The sequence below is a fragment of the Porites lutea genome, chromosome 11, assembly GCF_958299795.1.
Source record: "Porites lutea chromosome 11, jaPorLute2.1, whole genome shotgun sequence".
NCBI lineage: Eukaryota > Metazoa > Cnidaria > Anthozoa > Scleractinia > Poritidae > Porites > Porites lutea.
This window is the reverse complement of record NC_133211.1, coordinates 20713549-20741057: the sequence shown is the minus strand read 5'-3', so window position 1 is coordinate 20741057 and position 27509 is coordinate 20713549. Positions and strand designations below refer to the sequence as shown.

Sequence of the window (27509 nt, the reverse complement as noted above, 5' to 3'; positions counted from 1 at the left end):
CGACTCCAAACACTTCAGCTCTTATGAACACAGGCAGCCCAAGCACACTACAGGAACGCGGACGTGACTCTTGCTTGCGAGCGGTGTTGTGTTACTATCGGTTATTTGCAAAGGCTTGTGTGGGATGTAAACGGTTTTTCTTAAAAGCGAGAAAAAATGTTATGTTTTTAAATAAAATCGACTTACCTCACTGTCTTGTTGTATTTATGTTGTTTGCCCGCGTCTCAGGCCGTTCTGAAGCGTTTTCCGCGAGTTAGCGCTATGTTGGTGTTCCACTGCTGCAAAACGGCCTAAGACGCGGGCAACAAAGAATACAACAAGGCAATAAGGTAAGTTGATTTTATTTAAAAACATAACATTTGTTCTCGCTTTTAAGAAAAACCGTTTACATCCCATAGAAGGCTCAGCCAAGGCCTTTGTAAATGACCGTTTGTAACACAACACCGTTCGCAAACAAGAGTCACGTCCGCGTTCCTGTAGTGAGCTTGGGTCGCCTGTGTTATGAAGTATTGTAAGGTTTCCATGAAAACATTTTCTTAACCTAAAGATGTTTACTGTCTCTTCTAAATGCATTAATTTTTGCTTTGACTTAAATTTTGAAACTGTACTCTAACTCGTTTATGAATGGCGTGCTTATTTCTACACTGTCGCCAACCAAATGTAAACATAATGTTTTTGGGAATAATACAGTGTAGTAACACTGGCGTACACCTAACCACAGGCGACAAGTTGCTTTAAACTTAATTTTTCTTTGTTAGAAAGATTTAATAGAGCCGAAACCAACTGTGGAATAGCACGCATTTTAGGTATCCTAACATAGCACCGATGCTGTACCTAGATATTTGCAAGAGCGACGATTATCAAAAGTTTATCCCTTTGGAATTGAGATGGCATGTTACCAAAGAGCTGTAAACTGACTGATAATTACGCTTTAAAGGGTCTACTACGTCATACTATTCGCTCTTTTTAAAAAGCTAAAACGTATCTTTGCATCAACTGAATTCCAAAAGTAATGATCCAGTTTTGTTGTTTAATGGAATTTGTTTCATATTTTTTTCAAAACTCTACCGAGGGATTTTGGGTGTGGATGAAGGCACTGAGTTATGACTTCAGCAGAGATTTGATCTAAAACAGCAATTTCCTCTTGACATAATCCCTTTAAGCAAATTTTTTGGGCCCAGAGGCGAGCCCTGTCACATTATGCCACCATTCTTTAGTACCTTACACAAGGTGGCAAGGAAAAAAATGAACTGAAATCGATGAAAATTGCTAATCTCTATCTCCCTTCTCAAAGTAGTTTCCTTTAATCCATGACTTTATCACTTTTATCAGGGTTTAGTCATCATCATTCATAAAATAAGCTGGGCCACAAGTTTATCTCTATTGGATTATCATTCAAGAATGCAATATTTCCGGTGATTAGCTCTAATCTGTGCAGTTTAACTTTATAACAGCAGAGATAGACTGATCCGCCTTAATGTAAGTATGAAGAGTGATTGATTAACTCGCCAGTGTGGTTATATTGGATATCGTACCTTTTCCAACGTAATCAAAGACCATAGAGAAATAGCTAGACGCTCCGTAGTGAATTTCCAGACTCTCAACAAGGGGTGCTTTCCATTATGCCAAAATTTCCGGAAATTTCGGTTGAAACATAATGCAACGTTTTTGCGCAGGTGGAAAGTTTTCGGATAAAGCTGCTACCTCAGCCGAAAACTTGCCGTTCCATTTTCAAACATTCTCTGAGAAGTAATAGAAATTTCGGTCGAAACATAAATGCAACGCTTTTGTCCCGATGGAAATTTTTTCTTTCGAGCAATGTCGTTTCATTTCCCTTGGTTACTACAATCCTGGCGGTGGCCAAAGGTCTTGGGACACTTCTTTTTCTCTCCAACTTTTGCAAAGGAATTTGCGCGACGACAATTCACGCTTGTAAATACGGTTTTGCCTAGGTTTGGGTTTTAGGGGCGGCCAGAAGTCCTAGAAAACAAAACAGGCATTTTGCATTTCTTCAGCCTCTGTTTTATTATACTGAATACAACCCAACATGAATATTCCAATACAAGCCTGTAGTTAAAACAAAGTGCTATTTACAGTTTCGAGAATCTGTACCAGTTCTAATCTAATACAAGGGCACATGATCTATACTCCTTCGGTAATAACCGTTTTTAGAGGAGCTTAACATATATCGTGTTTCATGAACAACCGTGCAAAGGGCACGAAAACTGCTGACATACCTTTCCCGGCGAACATCTTACATTGCAGAAAGAATCCTACCAAATTATACCATTTATGAGCCTTAATATACCAATAAGTGGCAGGTCTTCTGCGTTATCTTACAATACAGAACGTAAGGATAACGGGCGAAAGTTGCATGTTAGAGTGCAAGTTGAACTTGGCAAACGTTGCTGCTTAAATTCAGAATCAAACATAACGTAAGCAATACGCTTCTGTTTCATCAAAGCCGAAAACGGAAGTATCGCTTTCCCTACTCTTCGTCAAAATCGCTATCAGAAATCGACCAGTCTTTAGTGTCATCATTTTCCTTATCGTCAACGTCGTCATCGCTGTCATCAAAGTATTTCACTGCTGCCTTGGCCCTTCCAGCGCGTGGAGCGCGGGCTCGAACAGCGGCAGTTTCCAGCGGTTCGTCGTCACTGAAGGAGCTGTCTCGGCTGGTTTTGGACTTTTTTGGTGGAGACTTCTGAACCTGTGATAATGAGAAAACGGAGAAAAAAAAACCACAATTAGCAGTCTGTAGAATGAGCTGAGGCAGCAATAAATCAATAAATAAATGGTAAACCCTCAGCTGGCCAGCGCCTCATCTGAAAAAACACTGCTTGTGTACCCTGAATTGAGGTAAGGAGTTTTAAAAAATTGAACAGTGACCCTTACGCCTATCCGCTAAAACAGTGCCCGAGGGAGGGAAGCTAAAAAATGGTGCGAGGAGCTGTGTCACGCTGTCTAGTTCTTTTTGTTTAAAATGCCAGTTACGTGTCCTTATTCGCTATGAAACCTGAGAAATTACCTGCGAACGACAAAATCATCTCCAAAGCATCATATCACTCGTTACAAACAACAAAAATGAACTTTGAAAAACTGTTAGGTGAACAAGTTTTCAAAACCACAATTGCAATCCATTTCAATCTTCTTCAAGTTTATCCATCCGTGCTTCTTCCTTCTGTAATAGCCGTGTCACTTATACCTTCTTCTAACTTTTTGAGCTGTTATTTTATGTTTCCCTCAATTTGGTGGCGGTTTCTAATGTTTGAATTTTGATAAATTTGGTGACACAGCCCTATTAAACCATTTGCCGTGGACTGTAGTAAAGGGTGTCTGGGTACCAGTACCTTGGATATCTTTGTTTTCTTAACGGCTGCTGGTTTCTTGGAGACTGAATCGGAATCTTCGTCGCTACTACTGATCACCGCGGCCGCCTTCGCCCGTTTTCCTTTCTTGGCTGCCTCTTTAGTTGGTGGTGCTTCGGCAGCCTTGGCCTTAGTCGGCTTCTTTGTTGCTTCTTTTGCCTGTAAAGTTAGAAATAGGGGAATGGATAACAATCAGACGTGTGAATGAAAACAACAAAGCTGCAAATAATAAATTTTATATTTCTTGAAAGGACACACGTCCAGCTATTCTGCTTAGTCAGACAAAACAAAAATATCAAGGGCGTGTCATGCTTTTACAACTACCGGAAGAAAACGAAAGGCAGAGGTAAGCAAACTTATTAGTTCTCTTCTGAGAGTTTTTTCTCAAGGTACTTCGGTTTCCTCTCCTCAATACCAAACACTCCAAATTTCAACTCCACATGTAATAGGAATGCCACTAGACGTTGTGCACTGTCAGGACCACAAAAACATATAACATAGGAATCTGACGGGCTTCATAAAAAATCCACTCCATTAACTATGATCTAAGTCAATTATTTAATGAATAGGTCTGACCTTTTGGGTGGGCTTTGAAGGTTTTGCAGGTGATAGCTTCTCGATCAAAGCCCGTGTAGCCCGTACATCACTTTTGTCGGATTCTGCGTCGCTGTTCGCGCTATCCGCGCTTGGTTTCGTTGAACTTTTAGACGAGGCAACCGATATGACATCATCGTCTTCATCGGAGCTTGCTGAGAAGGCCTAAAAACAATGTAACAGGCATCGGGACCAGGGAAAACGAAAGTGTCATCTTAAAAAGCTCGGGTTTTGTAAAAAGCAATCGTATTAATTACTCACTTTTTTTGCAGCGGCTGCTCGAGCTGTTCTCTTCACGGCAGGTGCAGAGATTTCTTCCTCGTCCTCCTCACTAAATTCCATGATCAAATCATCATCACTATCGTCCGCCGCCTTTTGTGCTCTCTTTTTAGGAGCCTTCTTACTGCCGAACCTCTCTAAAGTTGCCTGCTTCTTGGCTTTAGAACTTGATTCTGTTCCAGACGAAGATGACGATGAACTGAGAGGTTTCTGACGCTTCGCCAGTCTAGCTGCCAAAGACATAGGAGCTGCCGTCTCGCCCTCGTCAAACTCGAATGAGTCATCGCTCTTTTCTGAAGTTTTCGCGTCTGTTTTCTTTCCTTTCCCACCCTTGGCCTGGGCTTTCTTACTTTCTTTGTTCTCGGCGACGACAACCGGCTTCTTTGGCTCCGCCTTTGGCTTGCTGTCTGCTTTCTTTGCTTGCTTTGAAGGTTTCTTTTTCTGCTGCGCTGAACGTCCACCTTTGGGTTTCACGCACATTTCTTCATCGTCTCTTTCTTGCTGCTCAACTCGCTTTAAATAGACACATAGATAACAAAGACAAACATTAGATTTCAAAAGCGCTAGTGGTTGTAAATGGTTCAACAAAGGCTGCGTTAACACAGGTTACAAACCTCAAGCTCATCCACGAATTGATCAAGGTCTTCAAGCCAAAGCATTTGAGGTGACTTGCCGCGCAAAACCTCTAGCTCCTCTGCCTGTGCAATAACAATGTGGATATCAGAGAGATGAGTTGAAAACGAATTAAAAGATGTCAGAATACTTGTGAGATATCATGTCACGTTTTAATAATAATATAAATGATGATGATGACACTAATAAAATGAAAATATTTCCAGTTAAGAACTGCAATCGAAATTATGCCGAACGCCCAAATCGACACAGCCCAAACAAAAATTAGCCCTCTATCTGTGGAGGGCAGACTGTGAGGGAATTATAAGCTCTTAAACAAACCTTGTTATCTCTTTCTTTCAACAGTTCTTCTTTCTTCTCTCTGGAAAGCGACAGCAGTGACATGGACAATAAATAATTAAAGTCAGGACCGCCTGCACCAGAAGCAGAACTTGCCACGCTAGAAGAGTCATCACTGGTATCGTCGTCTGCCTCCGCGGCGGTACTTGACTTCTGAATGTCTTTCCACGCTTTGACTGGATCTGATGGATAGCCACGCTGAACAAGGGTAGTGATGACATCACGCTTAGCTCTGTTTTCTGTATTGCAACAAACAAGATATAAGCGTTGTTTCACCGCGCATAAAGGACTTTTGTATATAAGAGCCGGTAGCCGGCGAAGTTCGCCGGCTACTTTCATAATTACTTCAAGAGTCAAGATATGGTGACGAGATGATGTTTATCCGCTCTAAACTTACGCTCAATAAAAATATAAATTTGCAGTGCCTATCGTTAGCTCCAGCAAAACCACCATAAAGATACAAAAAAATATCATTCCACTATTTCTTTGCGCGGTTGTATTATTGAAATTTCGCTTTGTCTTTCTTTCAGTAATATGATTTTCACGGTATAATTGCAGCTTAATTTATCTCTCTGATGTCAAAGTTTCAAGGCCCAAAATGCCAGGATGCGTTTCCCAGCGTTCAGTTTTCAAAAATTTTCCGGGGGAGCAGGCCCCAGGACCCCCTAGAAATGATGGGCTTTAACCCATCATATGGCTCCTCCAGACCCACAAACATCTACTTTTCAAAAAACTCCAGCTACTTAAAACCTTAAAGAAAGCCCTGGACCTTACGAAACTACGACGGTGACGGCGACGGGAACGTCAGAAAAGGCAATGGGTTTAACAAGCGAAACAACAACTCTGCACGTGCATCACGCTTTTTTGCAAATTTCCTTACCGTCACTGCACGACTAGGACGTGAAATGACAGACCAAATTTTAAGTTTACTTGAGAACGGGAACGGCAAGGTGATAAATTGAACATCTCTTTCTTAACGCGGTCCTCTCCCTTCAGCTCCAACCTAATCTCCGTCCTTTAAAGTATCTGGGCGACTTGGGATAATCGGGAAAAAAACGTGGAAGAGAATATTTCTACTGCGCCGTACGCTGTTACAAGACTATTTTTAGGAGTTGTCTTGGAGAAATATCCCTTGAAATAAACATGTCTCAACCTATTTAGTAATGGAAGTGATGGTCGTTGCATCCGTGATTCTACTTTGCATAACGCGTACGGCTACGAAAACGTCTTGGCGAGCTTTTTTTATTTCCAGGCCAGGGTGTTCGCTGTAACACTTATTCCTAGGCAAAAATTGCAAGACAAGTCACAACGGAAATTGACCCATAGTGACGACGCCTTTAATAAGCTCCACGTGGCTGGACACAGAAATAAAGAGAATAAAGCAACGCACATCAAATGGCAGAGAAGACTGTACGGTTGCTACGTGCTAAGCATCCAATAACAATAGATAAATAATGTCATTAATGAAGATGTTGGGTTCTTCTCTCACCAATGATGATATGGCCCTCGATTTTTTCCAAAATGAACCGAGCTTGACTGTTCAATTTTTCTGATTCCGCTGCCAGCATTCCTTCAAGCCACGCTTTCCGAATGACATATCTCTCCAGACGAAGCTCAAAAAATTCCTTCAGAATGTCCAGCGGTGAATCGAACTTACGAAGGCAGCCCATGGAATCAAATAGTACCTAATATAATTTAAGTTCGTTAGGAAGATTTAAATTCTTACTACCTTTTTGGTACATAATTTCCCGGGTCTTAAAATTCGCTCTTTTCGCGACTGTAAAAAAATCGTGAAATTAAAGGCCCGCGAATAAAACTCCTCGCGAAATTTAATATCAAAATAGAAAATTCAAATCAGGGCGAAAAAAAAAGGTCAATACTGTAAAAACAAGAATATATACAGTATATGTATCGACAAATCATGATTTTACGGATAAATTAAATTTTGTACCTTCTACTGTGAAGTAACGTTGATTTGCAAAGATTTCACAAATAGAGTAGAGAAGAGAAATTATCTAGCCATCTTTTAACTGAATCGCTAGATTCGTAAAAAAAAGTACATATGCGTTTTGCTTGTTCCAGTGTATCTTGAACTTTTCAAAACTTCAGTGAAGTTGAGAACGCTTGAATCGCGAATTTTAATGCTTTTTTTTTCATATCTTCCAATTTGAATCGCGAAAATAATACCCTGCGAAATACTGTCTCGCAAAAATCGCGAAATGAAGTAGCCGCGACATTAAGTACCAATAGGGTATTTGGGCATAATCATGCTATAACAAAGTTAACCAAATTAGAGAATTTAACAAAGTGAACATCTAGATTGTAAGCAACTACCTTGAGTTTGTACAAAGTCTCTTAAATTTTAAACTTCGCGATTTTGAAAAAAAAAAGACAAACAAACAAAAACAAAAAACTGAAAAAAGAAATACACATCTCGCGAAAATTTCGTGAGAAAGACATCTTTAGTTGGCAATGTTTAAGCTTGTTGGAATCTGTGTTTTTCTAAGAGTTGAAATAAAACACTCTGCATATACATGTACTTTGCACTATTCTGAGAGCTATTTTGTTGGCAATGAATCTTGTTTTTCATATTGAGTATTTTACCTTAAGAACAGACTGTCAACCTCGGCTCTTTTTCAAACACTATAATTGTCAAAACTCCTTGTCTCGCCTAGAAACCTTACCATGTTGCTAGTGGAAATGGTGCTTTCAAGTTTAAACTTCTTGTGCAGTCCTGACTGTTCAGCCTCAGCGAGCTTGTCCTCTGTCATGCTGATTATAAACTTCACAGATGTGTCTGTGTAGTAATCCTTGTAATCACTAAAACATAGGTAACGAAAGGAATCTTGTCTAAGAATGGTTTGCTGGTAAAGAGTTATGACCGGCTGAAAAAATCTCTTTTCACGTTCTCAGCCAATCAATATACGTTTTTGACCAAGCGTGAGGTCAAATTAGCTGAATATTGACCAAGTTCTTATTTGCGATTTTATTAAACGCAAAAAAGAACGAGGCGAATATTCAGCCATCTTGAACGAACAAATATGATCAATAAAGTATTTATTATATGACTAACAAGTGAGCCTTTACTTGCGGGACCAACGCGGGAAATCCCGTGGAACGACGTTTAATAGAGGTTGTAACTGCAAGACGTCCAAATTTTCTTTCTCTTAGATAGGGATCTACATGGGTAATAATTCAATATTCCAGGGGAGTTTGGCTTCATTGGAAAAACTGAGTGAGGTAAGATAATGGCGATAAAGTTATGAAAAAAAACAAACAAAGAAAAAAAATAATAGAAAATACCCGCCATATCACATTAAGAGTAACGTTTTCGCCACAATCTTCGTACTTTTTTCAGCTTTTAAGACCAGCTGCTTTTTTTGGGTCAATGTCATACTTGATTTAAAAAATTTCTGACGTTGAAGCTTAAAGAGCACATTGAATTGGTGATTTTGTACCAGGACATATATTTCCTATGACTTTCCAGGCTTTTCCACGAGGGCACAAAACCCTACCAATGACACTTTTTTGGTTTTACGTAATCGCTTTACCATAATCCGTGCAAAGACTCTTACTGTACAAATGCATCTAACTTCTTGCGAATTCCTACTTCCACACAACCTAAAGACTGCTGTAACGAGGGGATACAGCAGTACACACATATTTCCAAGATCATAAAAGCACCTGACATCTATAAATTATTACCGTCAAGCCAGGTCAAACGTACCCCCTCAGTGCTCGGGAATTTTTGGTACATCAAATGGAAAGGGCCATTTCGGTTTGGTCCGACCAGAATATTCGAGACCACCTTTAAAGGTGGTCCACTTTCGGTCGGTCGGACAGAAATGTCCCTTTCCATTTGACAAAATTGTTGTCTCCAGTACCGCTCTTTTGTATCCTGTTTACAAGAACAATAACCAAACGCGCGGTAGCTTGCGTCGGGTTTGAGCAACCGGAATGTACCGTTCCATTGGACACGTAACATTTCCGGAATTTCAAACCGGAATTTTTGCTAGCCCATGGATTTATTTTTCGAATAATCGATTCATTAAAGCTATCTTGGGGGTACGCTTGACCTGGCTTGATTGTAAAGTGATTCTAATAGTGTAGTCTGTTTATGAGTATCTTACGTTATAACAGGAGGCACTTTTTCTGTTCCGTGCAGCATTGGCTCCAACACATTCTCTTTGTAAGCTTGTGTCCAGGTTCCCACGGGCAGCTCAGTAATTTCTACAGTTTTGGTGTCAACAACCTCCACATTTCCACGGACAAGGTATTTCTGGGAATCGAGTTGAGTGATGGTGCCAATAAAGTTCTTGTAAGATGGAGCCTGAAACGGATGAGCGATGTTCGATATAAATTAAAACTGCGTACACATCACCTTCAAATAATCCGATCTTAACAATATACAGGATATTTTTAACATGAACCTAGTTAAGGGGGTGTTTTCGCATCAACTGAATTCAAAAATAAAAAAAATTGGGCCACTTTTTTTTTTAAAGTTTTAAGCCATGCCTGCAAAAATAACCCAAAAATAAATATGGCTAGTGTTCCCTGATGAAATTTGTTTGAAAATATTCTTCATAACTCTACAGGAGCATTCAGTGTAGGGGTCAAGGACACCGAAAAATGACTTCAGCACAGAAATGACCTAGAACAGCAATTTTAGAGTGGTTTTCGTTTGAGTGTCGTAAAACCAAAACCAAAGTAATTACTGTGGCCAATCACATAGGACACAGACAATACATTGAACCAATCAAAACTCGAAGTAATTACATGTGGCTGACGCAAAGCGCGGGAAAATGCATGCGAGCGCGTCACAATTGGCTTTGGTTTTACTTCTGATTGGATGAAAAGGTGGCGCGAATCTTTTAAGCCAATCGCATCGTGTAGAAAGTGCAAAACCAATTACTTTTCGACACTCAAATGAAAACCGCTCTATACTCGTGAGATAGGCCCTTTAATGGCCTCAGCCGCTCCAGTGAGTCTCCTGTTAGAGCTGAGCATCTGGACCGACCACTACCAAGAGGGTGGTCAGTAAGCGCCAATCATATTGGGAGTAGTCAGTACACGCATTTGTTCTTTTACAGTCGCCTGTGTCACTTACTGAGGAAACTTCACTCTCATAATTTTAGGTGTCGTTTAGTTTGCAACGAAAATTTAACTATTATTCCGCGAGTGGCGTTGGATACGAGATGGTACAGAGCCAACGAGGCGTGTAGCGCCGAGTTGGCTATAATCATCTCATATCCAACAATCGCGAGTGGAATAATTGCTTTATTAAAAACGCCCACAAAATATCGAGAATTCTTCCAGACTTTATTTGTAAAAACAACCGATTTTCAGCTTGTTTTTAATTCTGAGCAGACGCGTACAGTTACTATAATTGGAGAGCATGGTATAAAGGCTCATATACCATGATGGCTAAGCCAATCAGAGCTCTAGAATTGCATTATCCAAAGATTCAGTTTTTAATAAAATTTATTATCTAATAATACTATTGCTTAGCCTTTTGTCTCACAGGCCGAGAAACGAGACTTTACGGCTGAGAGAAGCGACAACCAAAAATACGGCAAACTTAGATATTTTCCATAAAAATGCATTTTTTTAGTTTCTTAGTTCCAGTACAGTATATTAAGCAATTATAATTAGCCTTACCATCTCCTCTGGATCTTCGCCATTGATCATTTTCTTTAGATTGTCAATAATCTGCCGCACATCAAAGTTTGGCACTTTTGTACTGTAACCAGTGCCAATCCCCTCGGCACCATTCACAAGCACTGTGGGTAGTATGGGACAGTACCATTCTGGTTCAACCGGCTGGTTGTCGTCGTACAGGTAAGTCAGGTTGGGCATGTCGTGTGTGGAAAACAGGAGCTTGGCTAAAGGGCTTAGCATGGTAAAGATGTAACGAGGGCTAGCAGCATCCTTGCCACCATGGATGCGGGTACCAAACTGGCCGATGGGTTGCAGCAGGTTGACGTTATTGCTACCCACAAAATTCTGAGCTAAGTTGACGATGGTGCCCATAAGACTTGTCTGCCGAGAATTAACACGGAAAATTAGTTTGACCCTTGTATCACTCTTCCAGGGTGACTATACCCTGCGTGCAGAGGTTTCTCTCTTGAATGGCTTTTAGCGTTTAAAAAGTCGTTCGCGTGGCTTATCTGTCGTGTAGTTAATTTGTTTACGTCCCGGAGTCCAAACAAACCAACTACGCGACAGACGAGCCAAAATGTTTATCAGAAGTCCCCTTTTTGTCAGGCACCCTTCATCTTTCAGTTATAGAGACATGACAAACGCCTTTGTGCAATGTAGCCTATTCGAATAACCTCTTCAACCAAAAAATTTGACCGTATTTGATTGAGTGTTCAACATTCTATTAGGCTTTGTATGTTTAGTGTGTCCTAGAATTCTATGCTTTTTCCACGGGCTTCCAGAAAAGGGTAAATCGGAAATCTGAAAAGATGCACAGTTAAGCCCAGTCCTCATTAGTGATACAAGCATAAGCATAAGAATAAACATAATGCAAGCATGAGCAAAAGAATGAGCATAAGAACTTTATGTGGTAGTGAGGACGGTTTTGATATTCAATTGTGTTTATGGTTATGCTATGTCAAGGCCATCCTTACTAACTAATGCTCGTGCTTACGGTACATGCTTAAGTCGCTAATCAGGACCATGTTTAAAGGCTTATGCGTATGCTTGCGTCGCTAGTGAGGAACAAAGTGACAAAGAAAAATGGAATTCTATGCCTTTCCTGGATTCCCATGACCTAAACTTGTATAAGAATCCCGTTAAGCACAAGACAGAATCTTCTTGTTCTCGTCTCTGAAAGAGCATTGTGGTGAAGCTTAATTTTCATACCCTACCCAGGGTGCAAAGAAAGGGAGTTTTGCAGCTTGCCTTTTGGGCAAGCTGTAGCTACATGTAGCATGTAATAGTCCAAAAGTCATTTCAACTAATACGAAAAACAATTTTTGATGACCAGGTTTGACTACGATTCTTCTGTGATTTGAATTCCCTGAAAAACATCACGTGCTTGTTGGGCAACTTAAGAAAAAACGCACAAAATCCAGTGGTCCCGAGGTATCGGACAATACCGTAAAATTCCGAAAAGAAGCCCCGGGACGTATATTTTTTAAAGGCCTTTTTGATGGGCTTATATTTGGAGGGGCTTATGTATGGAGGGAAACTTGCGTTTCAAAATCGATTGGGCTAGCCTTATAGTTGGAAGGAAATGTACCGTTTTTGCTTTGTTTTACTTTGTATTTGAGGGCAACTTCCAAGTACAAGCCCCCGGCGCTTATATTTGGAGGGGCGAAGGGTTTTTTGCGTTACGAGTTTGGGGGGCTTATATTTTGAGGGGCTTATTTTCGGAATTTTACGGTACTTTCCACACTGCCATCTCACAACCAGTGGATTATTACAGGTAACAGAAAGATCCACAAAGATTTAAACTGGCCTGGCTTGGAGCCAAAGGAAGTGAAAAATGTTTTGTTCTGATGGAACAAGGAAAAGAAGAGTTGATCACTCACCTCACCATGGTGATAGGCAGACAATTCAGCCACTGATCCTGCAAGCTGGGCTACTTTAACCTCTCGTTTGTCGTTCCTCTTGAAGCAAGTAAAAAGAACCTTTCTCTGTCCTGGTTTCATACCTGAAATAATGATTTAAAAAAAGATGAAACAAGATTAATCATTTATTCACACCTCCAGCTGCCCATTACTGCCTGTGTGGAACCACATCCTTTGTACCCAAAACTTTCCCCAATGAAATAAAGCCTAGTATAGGATGCCCAGCAAAAGAAAAAAAAGGGAGAAAGTAGTAAAATAACAGGAGCAAGGAGGAGAGAAAGCAGAAGGGAAAGGTCAAGGGGGAAGTAGGATTTTACCTTCTGTGCATGTCTGAACTTCAACTGTAATTTAGGTGCTCAACTTGTAAACAACATTTGGGTAATTTTAGTTTTTTTGGCCAGATATTGACTAGAAATAGCTAGACTAACTTCACTGGTGGATAGTAATGTTAATCAAAGTATTGATTGTTCACAGGCCATCAGAGGTGAGGTACCAGGAACCATAGCTTACCATCAACCAAGCATGGAATTGATCGTTCATTGTCAGCATTTGAAAACAAAATAAGTTCCTTGTTGACAAAATCAGAGTATGAAACTGACTTTGTGTCCTTCTCATACAAGTAAACCTGAAAAAAAAATGAAAAGTCATAATACAGTTTTGAAGTGAGATCTTCAGAAAACTCAAACATCCCTACAACTTTGGAAATTATCACAAATAATAATAATAATAATAATAATAAAAATTATCAAAAATTTATATCGTGCCTTTTCCATGTAAATATGATCAAAAGCGCTTATATAACGCAGGTGCTCATTTAGCTCTTTGTCAATGATTGCCATCTACAGTGTTTCTCCTTACATAACTCACCTCTGAAAGACCTTGCTGCCTTCTCCATTTGCGGTCATCCATGGCACGTGTAAGCCAGTCTTTCCTGTCATTTACTTTTTTCTTACTGAATGCCTTTTGGAAAGGGAACAATAATAGCAAAGACATACATGTACTTTGAGTCACTTGAAATCACAACATGGTAATTACTGTTGACAAATATATCAAAAGCAGTAGGGTTAGAGAAAAACATTAAAGTTTCTTTTGACAACACTTTATGTCCCGTATGGGTTAGTGAAGTGTTTTTTGCAATATTACATTGCAAGTTAAGTGGCAAAGATAAAAATGCACATACAAATTTAAGCTCAGATCTCCATAATCAACACTGAAGAACAAATAAAGAACATTTTATTATAATAATGCCACAAGAGTATAATATAAGAGAGGCTAAATTGCAGAAATGACATTATACATACCATAAGTATGGCTTCATCACAAGCAGCACCCTCATGATGGAACTGAATCTGGTGACGATGCATATCAGCAAAGTATTCCTTTGCCTCTTTAGGGGTGCTCGTACCCAACCCCTTATAGTACTTTACTTTCCAAGACTTGACATTCTCTGTGCTGCTTTTCCATTCTTCATATTCAGGAATACTGTAGAAGGATAACTCTTCTTTGCCTTTGCTTACCTTTAATGAAAAGAAGAAAAAAAAAACATTGTAAACAATTTAAGTAAAACCAAAATGATTTCCTTACCATTTTGGTGTGATGAAAAGGTCACTTACATGCACATGTACACTGTAAGCCCTACGGCTTAAGGATCATTATACGTTTCTGGGAAACTGCCCACCTACCCCTTCCCTAAATCAACATTTTGCCCTAAGTGAGAAGTAAGTGTTAATGTTGGTTTAGGGGAGGGGTGGGTAGTCAGTTACCCAGATACGTAAAATGATCCGGGCTTACGTTACATGTAAGGTCCATGAATAATCCAACCAAGAGCCACATGTACTCACACACAAGGCAGTATATACATCATTAAGTTCAAGAGAGAAATAGTATCCTTCAAAGCGTTAAAGATTGACACAACTGGCACAGGCATCAGAGGTCAACTACAAAGGGTTGATGTCCAGGGATCAAACAGGCTGACCACACAGTATACTGGGGGGAGGCTAAATTAATATCATCTCATCAGTGTTGTCCACAAAATTTCAAGAGGAAAGAGAAAACATCGAAGTAGGCAGCAATACACCATGTAGATTAGATCGAAAGGCACTTGCATGTGGGGGCAGGTATGAAAAGGGTATCAGGCCCCCTTCTCCTTCTCCTCCCTCTCCTCCCCTAATAAGACAACAGATTTATTAATTTCCTTTAAAAAGAAGCCAGGGAGTAGCCACTCCTTCTGTGAAGACTAGATAGTGATTTTCAACTGACACCAGGGCTTCTGGAGAACCCTGTGTCATTTTAACAGTGAACATTGATGCAGTCGGGTAAATTACATTGTAAAATAGCTTCATTCATGATCACTGCTTTTTAATAACTTTCCATTGTTTGAGAATAGTAACCAAAATCAAAATAAAGGAAAGTCGACACTGACCTTAACAATTGGAGTAATGAACTCCTCTAAGAAGGGCAAACGAGTCAACTGTGGCCAATTGCTGTGAATGAAATTGATGAGAAGTCCCTTGATGTGAGATCCATCTTGATCCTGATCAGTCATAATCATAACATGTCCATATCTCAAACTCTTTAAATCATCCTCTGATGAGTACTTCTTGTTATATTGGAGACCAAGAATCTTGATAAGGTTGTTGATCTCTGCATTGTCAAGAATCTGCAATCATGTACAGTTAAAACCCATGACTAAGAACCTAGTTTTTAACAACCTGTTAGGCTAAAATTTGGCAGTTATGCACCCTCTATACAACAACTTCTGCTTTGGTAATACTCTATATTGCATTACCAAGGAGGCATTTACTCAAAGGCAGTATATTTTCAAGGGCAGTGTTTACCTTAAAATCACAATTTTATTCTTGAATCACTGACAACAACTAAAATTAATTATTCTCACTATTTGCTGAGATAGAATCATATTTCTACCTCATTTGTGTAGATTACCAATGTACCTATTTTTTTCTTATCATCCTTGATAAACACTACGTTTTTTGATTGGGTTCAGCATTTATTCCAAGACAGCATTTTTTTAAAATTTTGTTCGAGTAAATATGGTTCTAATATATAAGGACCATTAAAAAGTACTTGTGCCATGACAACTCCAATTGCTACAGAAGAATACAGTCTAATTACTTCAACACGTGCCTGTATGTCCCAATCAAAGGGCAGCCATTGTGACTTTTTTAGAAGTCTAAAAACAGTCAGCATTAGAGGGCAGAAAAAACTATAAGATAACCATCAACCAAAGTGCTGGCCACAGTCATGATCCCTTCTTTTTTACCTATTTAACTACTACACTTTTTTTATGCCAACAAGTATGTTAAATACAGGGTAGTCTGACAAAGTGTGGATTATAACACACTTCCTCCCCGTCATGAAACACTTGCCATTTTTTACTTCCAGAACTCAGATATCAAGCCTGTATCAGGTCATACTTATATATCATACAATGTAGGTGTACCTGCTTGTGTGAAGCATCTCGTACGTTTAACAGTTTGCCACGTAGTGGAAACACTCCATAATGGTCTTTGCCAACCACACTCAAGCCACTCACAGCCAATGTCTTGGCTGAATCTCCTTCTGTTAAGATGAGTGTACATTGCTTTGAGTTCCGTCCACCTGCTTCATTGGCATCGTCAAGTTTAGGAATTCCACGAATTTTGCTGGACTTGGTTTTCTGACATTTCTTGTTGAGTTGACTCTGGAATAAACAATAATTGGACCATAATTCTTATATCATAGAAAATTTCATTCCGGAAGTTACAGTTAGATAATGTATTTAGCACTGTACCTGTGCTTTGAACTTCACCCAGTTCATGATGTGTTCAACAACACCACACTGAGTCACCTGCCAAGAGGGAAATATTTTAGATGAATGATACAATGAAAGCATGACTTTTCTGAGGTTTAATTTGTCTGACAATATTATTTATATCAAGGCAGCCTGTGCTCTAAGAACATTTGAAGGACCCCAGTGCTCTGAACCTGAGAAATTCAGGGTGGCCAGTGTATGATTTCTTTTGCAAAGGGGAAGAGGTAAGTCACCAGGGGACACCGGGCAGAGCAACAGCACAGCCCTGTATATACAGTGCAGGTAACTCTCATTACATGTGGCTAAAGCACTTAAAGTACTATTTCATTAGTACATTAAAAAAATACATGTACAGTAGCAACCTGCAATGTGAACACTGAAGGGAGACAAAAAACAGTTTGAGTTGGCGGGGAATTCCAGTTACCTGGGTAAATTTCAGCGAAATTTTGATAAAGTCAAAACAAAATAATTTACTTTGAGTTAGTGCAGAATTCGAGTTATCCGAGTGCAAGTTATAGAGGTTCTACTACTGTAGTATCAAACAAATAAGCAGTGATCAGCAAGCAAGTAGTGGTATTCTATTCATTTATTCATTTAGATTACTTCTACTAGTTGTTACAATATAAAATACCTCTGGTAATGTAAAACCCTATGCTAGAGTATATGACTCTTATTTTTTATTGCAGTATTATTGCAAATTGGCATGTGTCAGTATTGAACTTTTTTTACCTCCTTTAAACTGAACCTGTATTAAGCAGACACATGCCTTTATAGGGTGAACAGTTGCAAGGGTAATAAAGAGTGCTCCTTTAATTAATACAGGTTTTACATTACATGTAACAAACTTTCAAACCTGTTTAATAAACTTGTCACTGAAATCACAGGTGGATCCAAAAGCCTTGGCCCGTAACGTCATGTTTTCTTTAGTTTGGGAATCAAATGAGGGGTTTTCAATAAGACAGTTGATGAAAACCCACAGGTGATTCTTTATTTGAAATGGCTTTACTTCAATGCCACCTTTGTTCTTCCTCTTCACTGCAATCATGAGCTTCTCCACAATTTGATCTGTTACATAATTAACATGAGTCCCTCCCTGAAATACAAAAATTAACCATTTACTAAATGTGCAAATGCTGTTAACCAACTGCCTCATATAAGTGGAAGGTAGGTGCCTGGGATACCCAGGGGTTTCCACTGTGGCCAGCCATCACCTAGATAGAATACTGCCCCCATGGCTGGCAAATCCCCACAACAAAGCCATGAGCCCCCATTCCAGGCACCCATCTCACTGATGAAACAGTGGAAGGAAGAAAAATAAGGGGTTGGAGGGGGAGAAGATGCTCCACAGACTGCTGCACAAACGCTCAACGAAGAACTCAAAGATCCAGCAGTGTACAAAGCTACCACGTACCAAGTGAGCCTGCACTTATGGGATTGACCGCTGAATGCCCACTAAGCTGGTGGACCGCTTTACCGCTAAGCGTGTGGACTGCTTGATCTCTAAGCTTGTTGTCTGCTTAACCGCTAAGCTCATGAACTGCTTGACCTCTATGCTTGTGTACCGCTTGCCCGCTAATCTCATTAACTGCTTGACTGCTAAGCTTGTGATGGTTAACTTAGTTAAATAACATTTAACTGAATCAAATTAGAGCTGAGAAACAGTATTGCTGGGTTTTTAAGCCTAGTACTGGTATGTTAACATTTATAAGGTCATATTTTATGAAAACCAACCAGTTACAATTTTTTTTCAAGAAGCTGAAATTTCACTCACTAAACTGGGCACGTATTCTATGATTTCCACTCAAAGATAGACTTTCACACTCACATTGGCGACTGAGCTAGCACTTACGTCAAATCCTGTGACATACAATGAAAGTCCATCTATGTCATATACACCAGAATTATTTTTTTTTATCACTTCCCTAATTACCTTAACTTTGTTTGTTTGATTTTTTGGAACAAAAACAAACCTCAACAGCTATGCTGATTTTGTTCTGATCACATATAAACAAAACATCAACATAATCAGGGTGCAAAGAAACTCAGTTTTACAGCTTGCCATTCGTGCAAGCTGTAGTTAACATGTACTAGCCCAAAAGTTATTTTAACTAGCCCGATGATGAGCAGGGTTGATACAGTTCTTTTGCGATTAGAATCCATTAAAAAATTTCACTTGCTAGGCGGGCAAGTTAAGAACAGAATCCACTAGCCCGATAGTAAAATCCACTAGCCACGTGCTCTTGGACACTACTTTCTTTGCACGCTGATAAGAATAATAATTATCATAAGATGTTTAATGTGCTGCTATACCTTAGTAGTAGCTATGCTATTAACAAAGCTGGCTTGCTGGAATCCTTTTGTACTTGTTGTGACACAAACCTCCCAGCGTTTGTTTACCACCTCATGTACAACAGAATTAGGTGACTTCTTCTTATCTTCATCATCAGCTAATTCTTCTTCATCATCTCTGGCTTTCAAATAAAGTCCTACATAATCTTTGAAAGACTTGATCTATTCAGAACAAAATGAAAATAGACAAGTGCACATGACATTGTGGCTCTATTCAGCAGTGTCCAGTAAGCCACTGCACACTGCCAGAGTTGTCAGAAAGTTTTGAATTAGACCACTGAGTTGTCAGAGTAAGCGGCCAGTCCAGGGATTAAAAATGCCATCTGTAAAGAAATTCCAAGCAGAGTAGCCGTCCAATACTAACCAAGTACATGTCAGTAGCAGTTTTCGCCGTCAGCCAGCTACTTTTGACAACCCTGCATTGCTGTGGCTAAAGTTATAAGCTGCCATTTGTATACTACACTGATTTAGAAACAGACTGGGTTGACGAAGGGAAAGCACGCGGAAGGGAATAAACGCAACTTCCGATAAGAGAGCTTAACAAAAAATACAGATTAATTCTTTTTGTCAACAATTTGATGACTGGATGCTCCAAGAATAACAGAGAAAGGTTAGTGCTAATCGGCCTTCAAACAATTGGGCCCCAAAGCAGGTATGGATATGGCATCAATCACAAGCATTCAATACATGAATTACAAACATACTGGTAGTTTCTTTCCATTAAGATAAACTGCAATCCCTCTGACAGAGCCAGCAACATCATATGCCCTCCTGGCCAGCAGTGAGATAGTGTCGCTATCGAGACTTTCCATCTTGAATTTGGCCAAATCAGGTTTAAATGTAATGCAGGTGAAATCTTTACCACTAAAATCCTTCACGATTGGTTCTGCAGCTTTACCCATGTTATTAGTCCAGGTCTAAAATCAAAAGTAGACCAAACAAAAACAAAAGTACCCTTAAATGTAACGACTCTGATTATTAGTTTGGTAGACTTGTACAACTATTTCTACTTCCACACATAATCCTTAAGTACTCACTAGTACAGTAAAAACCCGCAACTAAGAACCTAACAATATATTATTAAGAACCTGTCAGCCTAAAATTGGTCATTTTATACCCCCTATAAACAAGAACCTATTTAGCCCAAGAAATTTAAAACAGGTTCTTATTTTCTAAAATCATACTAGTACATTACAGCTGCATTGCAAGAATCATATTTGAAGCAAAAAAAGCAGAGTGCCATTGTTGTAAAAATGTTTTTTTAAAGGAAAATCAACCCTCAAAGTTAAAATTTTTGTTCAGTGGCCATTTGGCGATCAGCTCTTTGGGTTTAGTCGCCAGGGGAAATTTTTAGGCTCCAAATTATATTAATAAATTAATATATCAAAATTGTCATCAACAAAAGCAGTTAGCAAGTTTAACTTAAAATGCAGCACTGTCTATAAATTACTCGTTTATTGTGCAAGGCATTAGTTACTGATAGTCTGAGAATAAGGTTTGCAGATTTTATCTCCTTGAATCAATACTGAAACGGAATTGTAAAGACAATTACCATTTCCAGTTGTCTTTGGAACCTTCAATCCTTCTGTATAATCCCCAGTTGGTATATGAGAGCAGAACTTAACTCATCCTCTGTTAATGTGTTCAAAATTTCCCAGTCGCAACTTGATAGGCGACCTATCTTTTTTTTTTCTGATATTTGTTTCGCATTTCTTTTGCGACTTTTGTTGATGATGAACTTGTTTCCCCAACTATCAAATATTTTTGGAGATTTAAAAGGTTGTTTTTAATATCGCTAGACATCGCGAAAGCCTGAAAAAGGCAGGAGAGTATAGGAAGATCAACAAGTTTTGTAAATCAAATCATTGCTTTATAGAGATACGTGGAAATTTCGCAACGAGTTGTACTGGGAAAAAATTTTTTTCCCAATCAATTGAAAGGAACCCAAACAAAAATGCCGCTTACAAAATAAAAATTTTCTTTTTCCTTTATCATCGCTACAGGTGTTTTAAAAAACCATTTTTTGCAACCAGTTTTGCGATGTTTAGTTTCGCTTACATTTATCGCTTTTGTTTACAAAACCGCGATTCAACTCGCAGCACGGTTCACATGTTACAGTTATCACATAATGTTCTGTGTTGAATTTGCACCAATTTAGCTTTCCCTCTTCATGTTATTAGATTGTTTCAGTATTGATTCAAAAATATTTGTAATATGTAGTCCAGTTAAAAAACCACCGAACTTGGCTTGACAAGCATTCCTAAGATATCGAAGAAATCGTCACTGTCAACAAGCAAGGTGCTTCGAGTGTGTGCCATTTGTCACGTGTCAAAAGTTAAAATGTCACGTGCAAGGCAACAGACTGAAGGCGATTTGGCAAACGAATGCAAGTCAAGTTTCATTGATGTTCATTTTCAAAACGCTAAGCTCTGAGATTTTTTTAAGTTTTCAATTTAGCATGTTTTTCAACGGAAAAGTAAAAAAGTAAAAGAATTCAAATCAGCTAGAATAAATGTTCTTCATATTTCAGTAGAAGTGATTGCCATTTCTGTTTCTATACGCCAACACGAACCTATTCTGCACGGTCGCCAGCTTGGCGACTATTCTCGAAATCAAGTCGCCAGTTCCAAAATTTTAGGCGCCATGGCGACTAAAATGGTCGCAACTTGGAGGGTTGAAAATGAGTGCAAGATATGTTTTTTGGAGGGTGGGGTGGGGCTGAAGAAAATAAAAGTATAAGCTAATGACCAACTTGTTTGCAGCTGTGTTTTAATTGTTTTTTTCTCCAGGATTAAGAACCCATTTTAAGAACCTAAATAGCCTAAAAATTCTGTTAACTACCATTTATATAAGAACCTGTTCAGGCTAACTCCTAAAAATGTAGGTTCTTAGTTGCGGGTTTTTACTGTATCACTTCATTTATTTATTTTTTTGCTTCGTTTGAAGCATTGCTAGTTTGAAAGAGATCCTGAATGGAACTTTTAAATTATTACAGTAGAAAAGCTGACACCCTGTGCATGAAATGTATACAGTACACTCCGTACTGTGTGAAAAAACAATTTTTTACATTCATTTTACAAGATATCATTATATACATGCACAGGGCGTTAATAACTTTTGATGTGCAGGAGGTGTCAGAGAAAGCTGCAGTACATGTAACTGTACCTGTAGGCAAGGCACGAGAGAAATTATTTAACAATAATATTATATTGAATGAGGCTACAAGGTAGTGGCATGACTTGGTATTAGATGTTGTGCTGCTGTTGTGCTTAAGTCAAGTTTAATTTGATCAACTGAGTTCATAGTGTTCTCCCTAAATTTTTGTTCAGCAGGTAAGGGACCGTTCATAGGCGGTAAGGCGAAAAAAAAAATGTGTGCCAGAAGCGCACTTTCCTGTGGGAGGGAGGTAGTGGAGTGGGGGACATGGCTTTGACCTTGCTGTGAAATTTAGGTGCTAAGTTCTCTGAAATGTCATTCCCTCATTTAAGACCTATTTTATGTAAACCAGCTGTTGTTATTTTTAGACAACACTAAAAAACGTTTGATTCCAATAATATTACACTGTCTTCAATGCTCTAGAAAGGCTGTGTATACTTTAGTACACTTCCATATATTTGTTCATTACCTTGATCGGATCAAATCACAACTTACGTATTTTTTAAAACAACTTATTTAATTTTAGTAAAGCTTCAAGCGGTTGCAGGCGGTAAGAAGTGTTGCTTCAGACGGTAAATGTTACCGGTTTCCGCCTGATGAGGAGAACACTGAGTTCAGCACAGAAGAAGCACCTTTGAAACAGGCCTACATGTAAGCTTCTCTTGTGTGGTATCAATGATTGTAATCGCCTGCAACTTCTAAATTTGTTCAGCTCCAGCAGGTTAGGAGAACTACATCTTGTACTACTGTAGCTGTGAGTATAAGGCCACAAAACAGCCAAATATTTTGAATGAATAATAATAGTCCTTATGTACTCTACATTGAAGGAGGTGAATCATAATGATAATAAATAAATTATATGCTATTCACAGAAGACGAAAATGTACCCGTGGGTAAAGCGTCTTGTTGAAAGCCATGCATAGGTTTAGAAGAAGTACTTGTACCTGTATATTATGATAATGCCTGCTTGAATATATATGTATGATAGTACCTGCTTGAATTTTTTTCCAGAATCAGATGAGCATGTCTCCACAACAAACTTTGTGCTGAAAATGTTGCAGAGCTTCGCACCATAGCCATTGCGTCCGCCTGTTACTTTCTTTTCATCATCATTATAGTTAGAAGAAGTCAGAAGATGGCCAAAAATTAATGTGGGTACATAAACTTTCTGCTCCTTGTGCATCTCAACTGGAATACCTCGTCCATCATTCCAAACACTGATTGTATTGTTTTCACTACATTTAAGTGAAAAGCAGAAACTTAATAACCAGAACAAAATACTTCAAAAAAGAAGCTGCATTATCAAAGATACTAACAGTCGGTTATTTGAACAAAGACTAACTTAGGCTGTGGTATAAGAAGTCATTGGACCTCCAGATCTTTTTCTAAGTGGGTAATTTTAAGAAGAAAAAGTGCCTTTATGGACTACGCTGTATGCTTTCAAGAAAGTTACTGGTCAAGATGAATGGTGCCTAGATCAAAACATTTAGTAGAATGAAAATGCCTTAGAACGCAGTTTTGATAAACAATGCAGCTAGACTCTAACTTGCTATAAGAGACACTAATTTTTAACATCCTTGTTACATTGTACTTGTTATTATGGGCAGATTACATTATTTTTCATCCACAAGTTTTTCTCTCTTGCACATGAACAAGGTATCTGGATACTGCGAAAAGTTGCACAACAAAAATGTGCTCGAAAAGCAGTACAGTACAATGTAAATTAATCAGTCAGTCATGTCTCAGTAGTAATTTTTTTGGCAGTACAGTGGTAATTTTTTTCAGTCTGCTTAAACCTTTGCCTGCAGAAATAATAGAACTGTTGTATTTTTTGTGATGAACTAGATTGTGCTGCTGTAATCTGAGTTTATGTTTAAAAGACCACCACAGCTCAAAGCTTCACTTACGCATCAATGGTGATTTTAATGCATCCCATGGCGGGATCCCTCTGCTTGTTATCAGCAGCATTGACTGAAACAAATAAATAAATAAATAAATAAATAAATAAATGTAAATACAGTGGACCTAGGTAATGCGTGAAAATTTAATTTAAACAAGGCATTGAACTACAACCAACAAATGCAATGTACACTTATCACTAGCTACAGCCTGTGTACAGTGTACAGGACTAGTTGCATAAGACCACACGACTGTTATAAGCACAGTCGGAAGTATTTTAAGGACAAAATAATCAAGATTAAAACAAACTCCTAACCCCATTCTTAGCATTATTATTCATTCTGAATATTTCTCCATTTCTGATTGGCTAAAAGTCCATGCATAATTTATCAGAACCAGCTATTGTTGACCAAATTTGGAAGTATTTTGCAATAATATCACGTGAAAAATGATGTCCATTGTGCGGCAAAATTGCCAGATTATTTAAATCATTAAGTGAGAAGACCTGGGGATGAGGTTGAGTTGTTTTGATAGTGACTAGAAAATGGCGGAACATTTCACTAATAGGAAGAACTGTTGGCTAAAAACATAGCAAGAACAACAAGAACACAACTCAACAGACAACATCTGCTATTTGGAGAATATTTGCAGACCTGAACACCCCTTTATATCCTACATTTGCCAAAAAGCATGCACTATTGACGACGAACTTAACATCGATGGAGGAAAGCATGTTTTAGCTTGTTTTCAAACTTGGAATTATTTTGAATGAATAATAAAAAAATTATTGATTTCAAATTTTCGTATTATCTGAAGAATTATGGACATTGAGGAGGGTTTTATCCACCTTGGCCATGCATAACACCCTCCAAGATCTCCATAATTCTTTAGATGATACTCAGCCTCATTCAATAATTGTTAACTATTGATAGGTCACTTACCTAACAGTTCATCAAAAATCTTGTATAGACCAGGCACATATGTTATATCCTTACTGACAATCGCTGACAGCTGTTCGTCATAAACCCACATGCCTTGTTTAATTGGCTCAACAGAACCAACGTATGTGTCAGGACGTAACAGAATATGTTCCAGTTGAGTTTTCTTCTGGTAGATTCTTTCCACTGACATTCGCTTCTTTTTCTTTGTTGCAAATGCATTGTTACCAGCATTTTCTCCATTCATTATCTCCTGCAAGAAATGTTTTTGAGTACTTTAAATTAGAAACAGCATAGAAGAATTTCCAGATAATACAAGCCAACAGAAGTGGTACAGGTGTGAAAGTTATGCGAACCCGAGATGAAGTCAAGGGTTTGCGTAACTGTCTTGAATTCTCCTAACCCCTCTTGTGTTTATATCAGGCTCTGCAAACACAAAAAATGTTTTCTATTGCTTAAAACATGGTCTAATGCAAATTAAACTTACCTTATCAGAAACTGTAACATATGAAGGAAACAGTAGAATCAGGGAAGCAGTCACTAAGATTGAGCATTCAAATTTCATAGTAATCTTATCTGCTACATCAGCTCATGGCAGAGTGAAAACGTTAAGTATAATTTTGATGAACCAGTGATTATTGTGCAGTTGCAATGGGTTTTGGAAGCCATCAAGCAAGATACCAGAGCACAAGTGGTACCTACAGTTTAGCTGATCACAATTATTTGGAACAGATTAGTCGATTTATTTGGGAATTCATAGCCCTTGTGTGAAGATTGATCCTTTATCCTGAAGCCAGCCCTTACATTCAAGCCATTGAAACTGGCCAGAAAAAGCAAGGAAACGTTTAGTTAAAGGTATGTGCAGTGAGCTTTTATTTATGTTTATTTTTAGGCTCCATTTATACTGATCATTATAAAAGTTTTGGCTGTTCCGGCACATGGTATTGCGGCGAAGATCTAGATGTTCTTGTTTATTAAAAAAAAAATACACAGAGCAACAAACTGGGCCATTTTCAGGACATAATATAAATGTACACATGGAAGTATTGGAATGAATTACCTTTTGCCAATCAATGATGCAAATTACGACCGGAAAGTTACACCACAATTAAAACACATACATTCTTAGACATAAACCGCGCACCAATAGCACCAATCCCTACTAGTCTTACTTTATAAATGAGCTTGCAAAAGCAAATGCGGTGATAGATGCGAGCGATTCAAAATGGCGGGAAAATAGGAAGGAGCTTTTATCACGATTAGCTATCCTTTTCCTGCCTAGTCACTGGCTTCGATCTTTGCTTTGGTCGGTTATCTACCAAAGAAGTTAACAATCGCGGCCCTTTAACGAAAAACAACGGTAAAATATTGGGACAAAAAGGAATTCCTAAGACGTATCGTCGATCGTGTCAAAAGCAAACTCATCTCCTAGGTAAAAAAAACTCCATCAAACGTGCATTTGTAACACCCGATCTTTTATACTTTACAGCTTAAACATTCAACTGCCCTTCAGTCCTTTGAAAATAATCGCTTGGGTCGAATAAAACGATTATCCTTACCTTCAACGGGCTCCCTGATTCAGCCGCCATCTTCCCGAGATTGCAAGCCGATCGCAAGGTTAATTTGAGGTAACCGCCAAAGAGCAAGCTCTTCAAAATAACCAATCACAATCACCAACAACTATCACGTGATAATTCTTAGTTCGCGTTTTCGCGAGTATATCTCGCGTGAACAATTCAAGATGGTGTCAGAAAATTTCGATCATTGGATCTTCCGACGATCTGTTGATATAACGTTCCTAACAAAGTATTGTATAGTCAAAGTATTGATTTTAAATTCCCGAATCAATTACTTTCTACTTTCCTTTTCTAAGATAAAGACAATAGTCACAAAAGAAAATATTGTTTGTGCAAAACCATTACCGATGTGGCTTACCATTACACTGCTAGCAGGGTCGCTTCGATCTTTCCTAGATAAGTCGGGAAAGAGGAAGGTTCCTTCCTCTTCCTGACTTCTCTAGGAAGATCGAAGGAGACTCTGTGCGCAGGGTAGCTTACCATATCATCGTGCAGTAGATTCGGAATTCCCTTAGGTAGGAGTGGTTAATTTTTCGTGATTTCTATGAAGACGGCACAGAGCTAATCCGGTGGATATCTCTTTCCTTTTGTATAAACAAGTCTATTGCAAATCCATGGTCAGAAGGTTGAAATAAATTTATCCCAAAACACAACTTTGTATGATCCATGTCGCCGGGAAAGAACGAGAGGAAGACTGGGTAAGAATTCAATGCGTCGCCTGGTTTGCCTGGTCGCCTGGCCACTATGATAACGCAGCCGCTCGGGCCGGAGTCACGCTACTGAGATCACAGCTGAGACACCCTATTAAAGATCAGGCTTTTTTTTTTTTTTGCTTCTCTGCTTCTTTGTCTCCCGAAAACAGATTACAGAGATAAAGGGAGAGACCATAATCGCAGGCTAGAGTCACGCGGCTGCGAGAGACTACTATGCGACGCTTACTGGGAAAATTTAGCGGCCTCTTCAAAAAAATCCATACAATACATTGCGGA

At 38.8% G+C, this 27509-nt stretch overlaps 1 protein-coding gene across 2 annotated transcripts; it reads right to left on the bottom strand.

Moving 5' to 3' along the window:
• Positions 1–1999: 1999 nt before the first annotated feature.
• On the bottom strand, positions 2000–27163 carry LOC140953114 (DNA topoisomerase 2-alpha-like). Of its 2 annotated transcripts, none has more exons than XM_073402612.1 (24): positions 27001–27163; positions 24947–25196; positions 24014–24077; positions 23098–23341; positions 19655–19867; positions 18912–19112; positions 17455–17694; positions 16581–16637; positions 16251–16490; positions 15213–15449; positions 14092–14307; positions 13658–13750; positions 13301–13415; positions 12752–12873; positions 10872–11252; positions 9344–9543; positions 7898–8033; positions 6703–6898; positions 5196–5452; positions 4856–4939; positions 4224–4754; positions 3945–4127; positions 3351–3527; positions 2000–2710 (listed from the first exon to the last, which is right to left on the bottom strand). In XM_073402612.1, exons 1-24 carry the CDS (start codon positions 27001–27003, stop codon positions 2489–2491), a joined length of 4662 nt encoding a protein of 1553 aa, XP_073258713.1. In that variant the 5' UTR covers positions 27004–27163; the 3' UTR covers positions 2000–2488. The 2 variants fall into 2 exon arrangements, with proteins under 2 accessions (XP_073258713.1, XP_073258712.1); XM_073402611.1 differs by lacking the exon at positions 27001–27163 and adding an exon at positions 26503–26551.
• Between the last annotated feature and the right edge of the window lie 346 nt (positions 27164–27509).

What these genes read in the sequence shown, in the direction of transcription:
- LOC140953114 (XM_073402611.1), bottom strand. Translation starts at nt 26,532, where the DNA reads ATGGCGGCTGAATCAGGGAGCCCGTTGAAG. An exon ending in GTGATGAAGCCATACTTATG is followed by an intron (nt 13,751 to 14,091) that starts GTATGTATAATG and finishes CCTTTCCAAAAG; the next exon opens with GCATTCAGTAAGAAAAAAGT. An exon ending in AGAAAACAAAGATATCCAAG is followed by an intron (nt 2,711 to 3,350) that starts GTACTGGTACCC and finishes TCATTATCACAG; the next exon opens with GTTCAGAAGTCTCCACCAAA.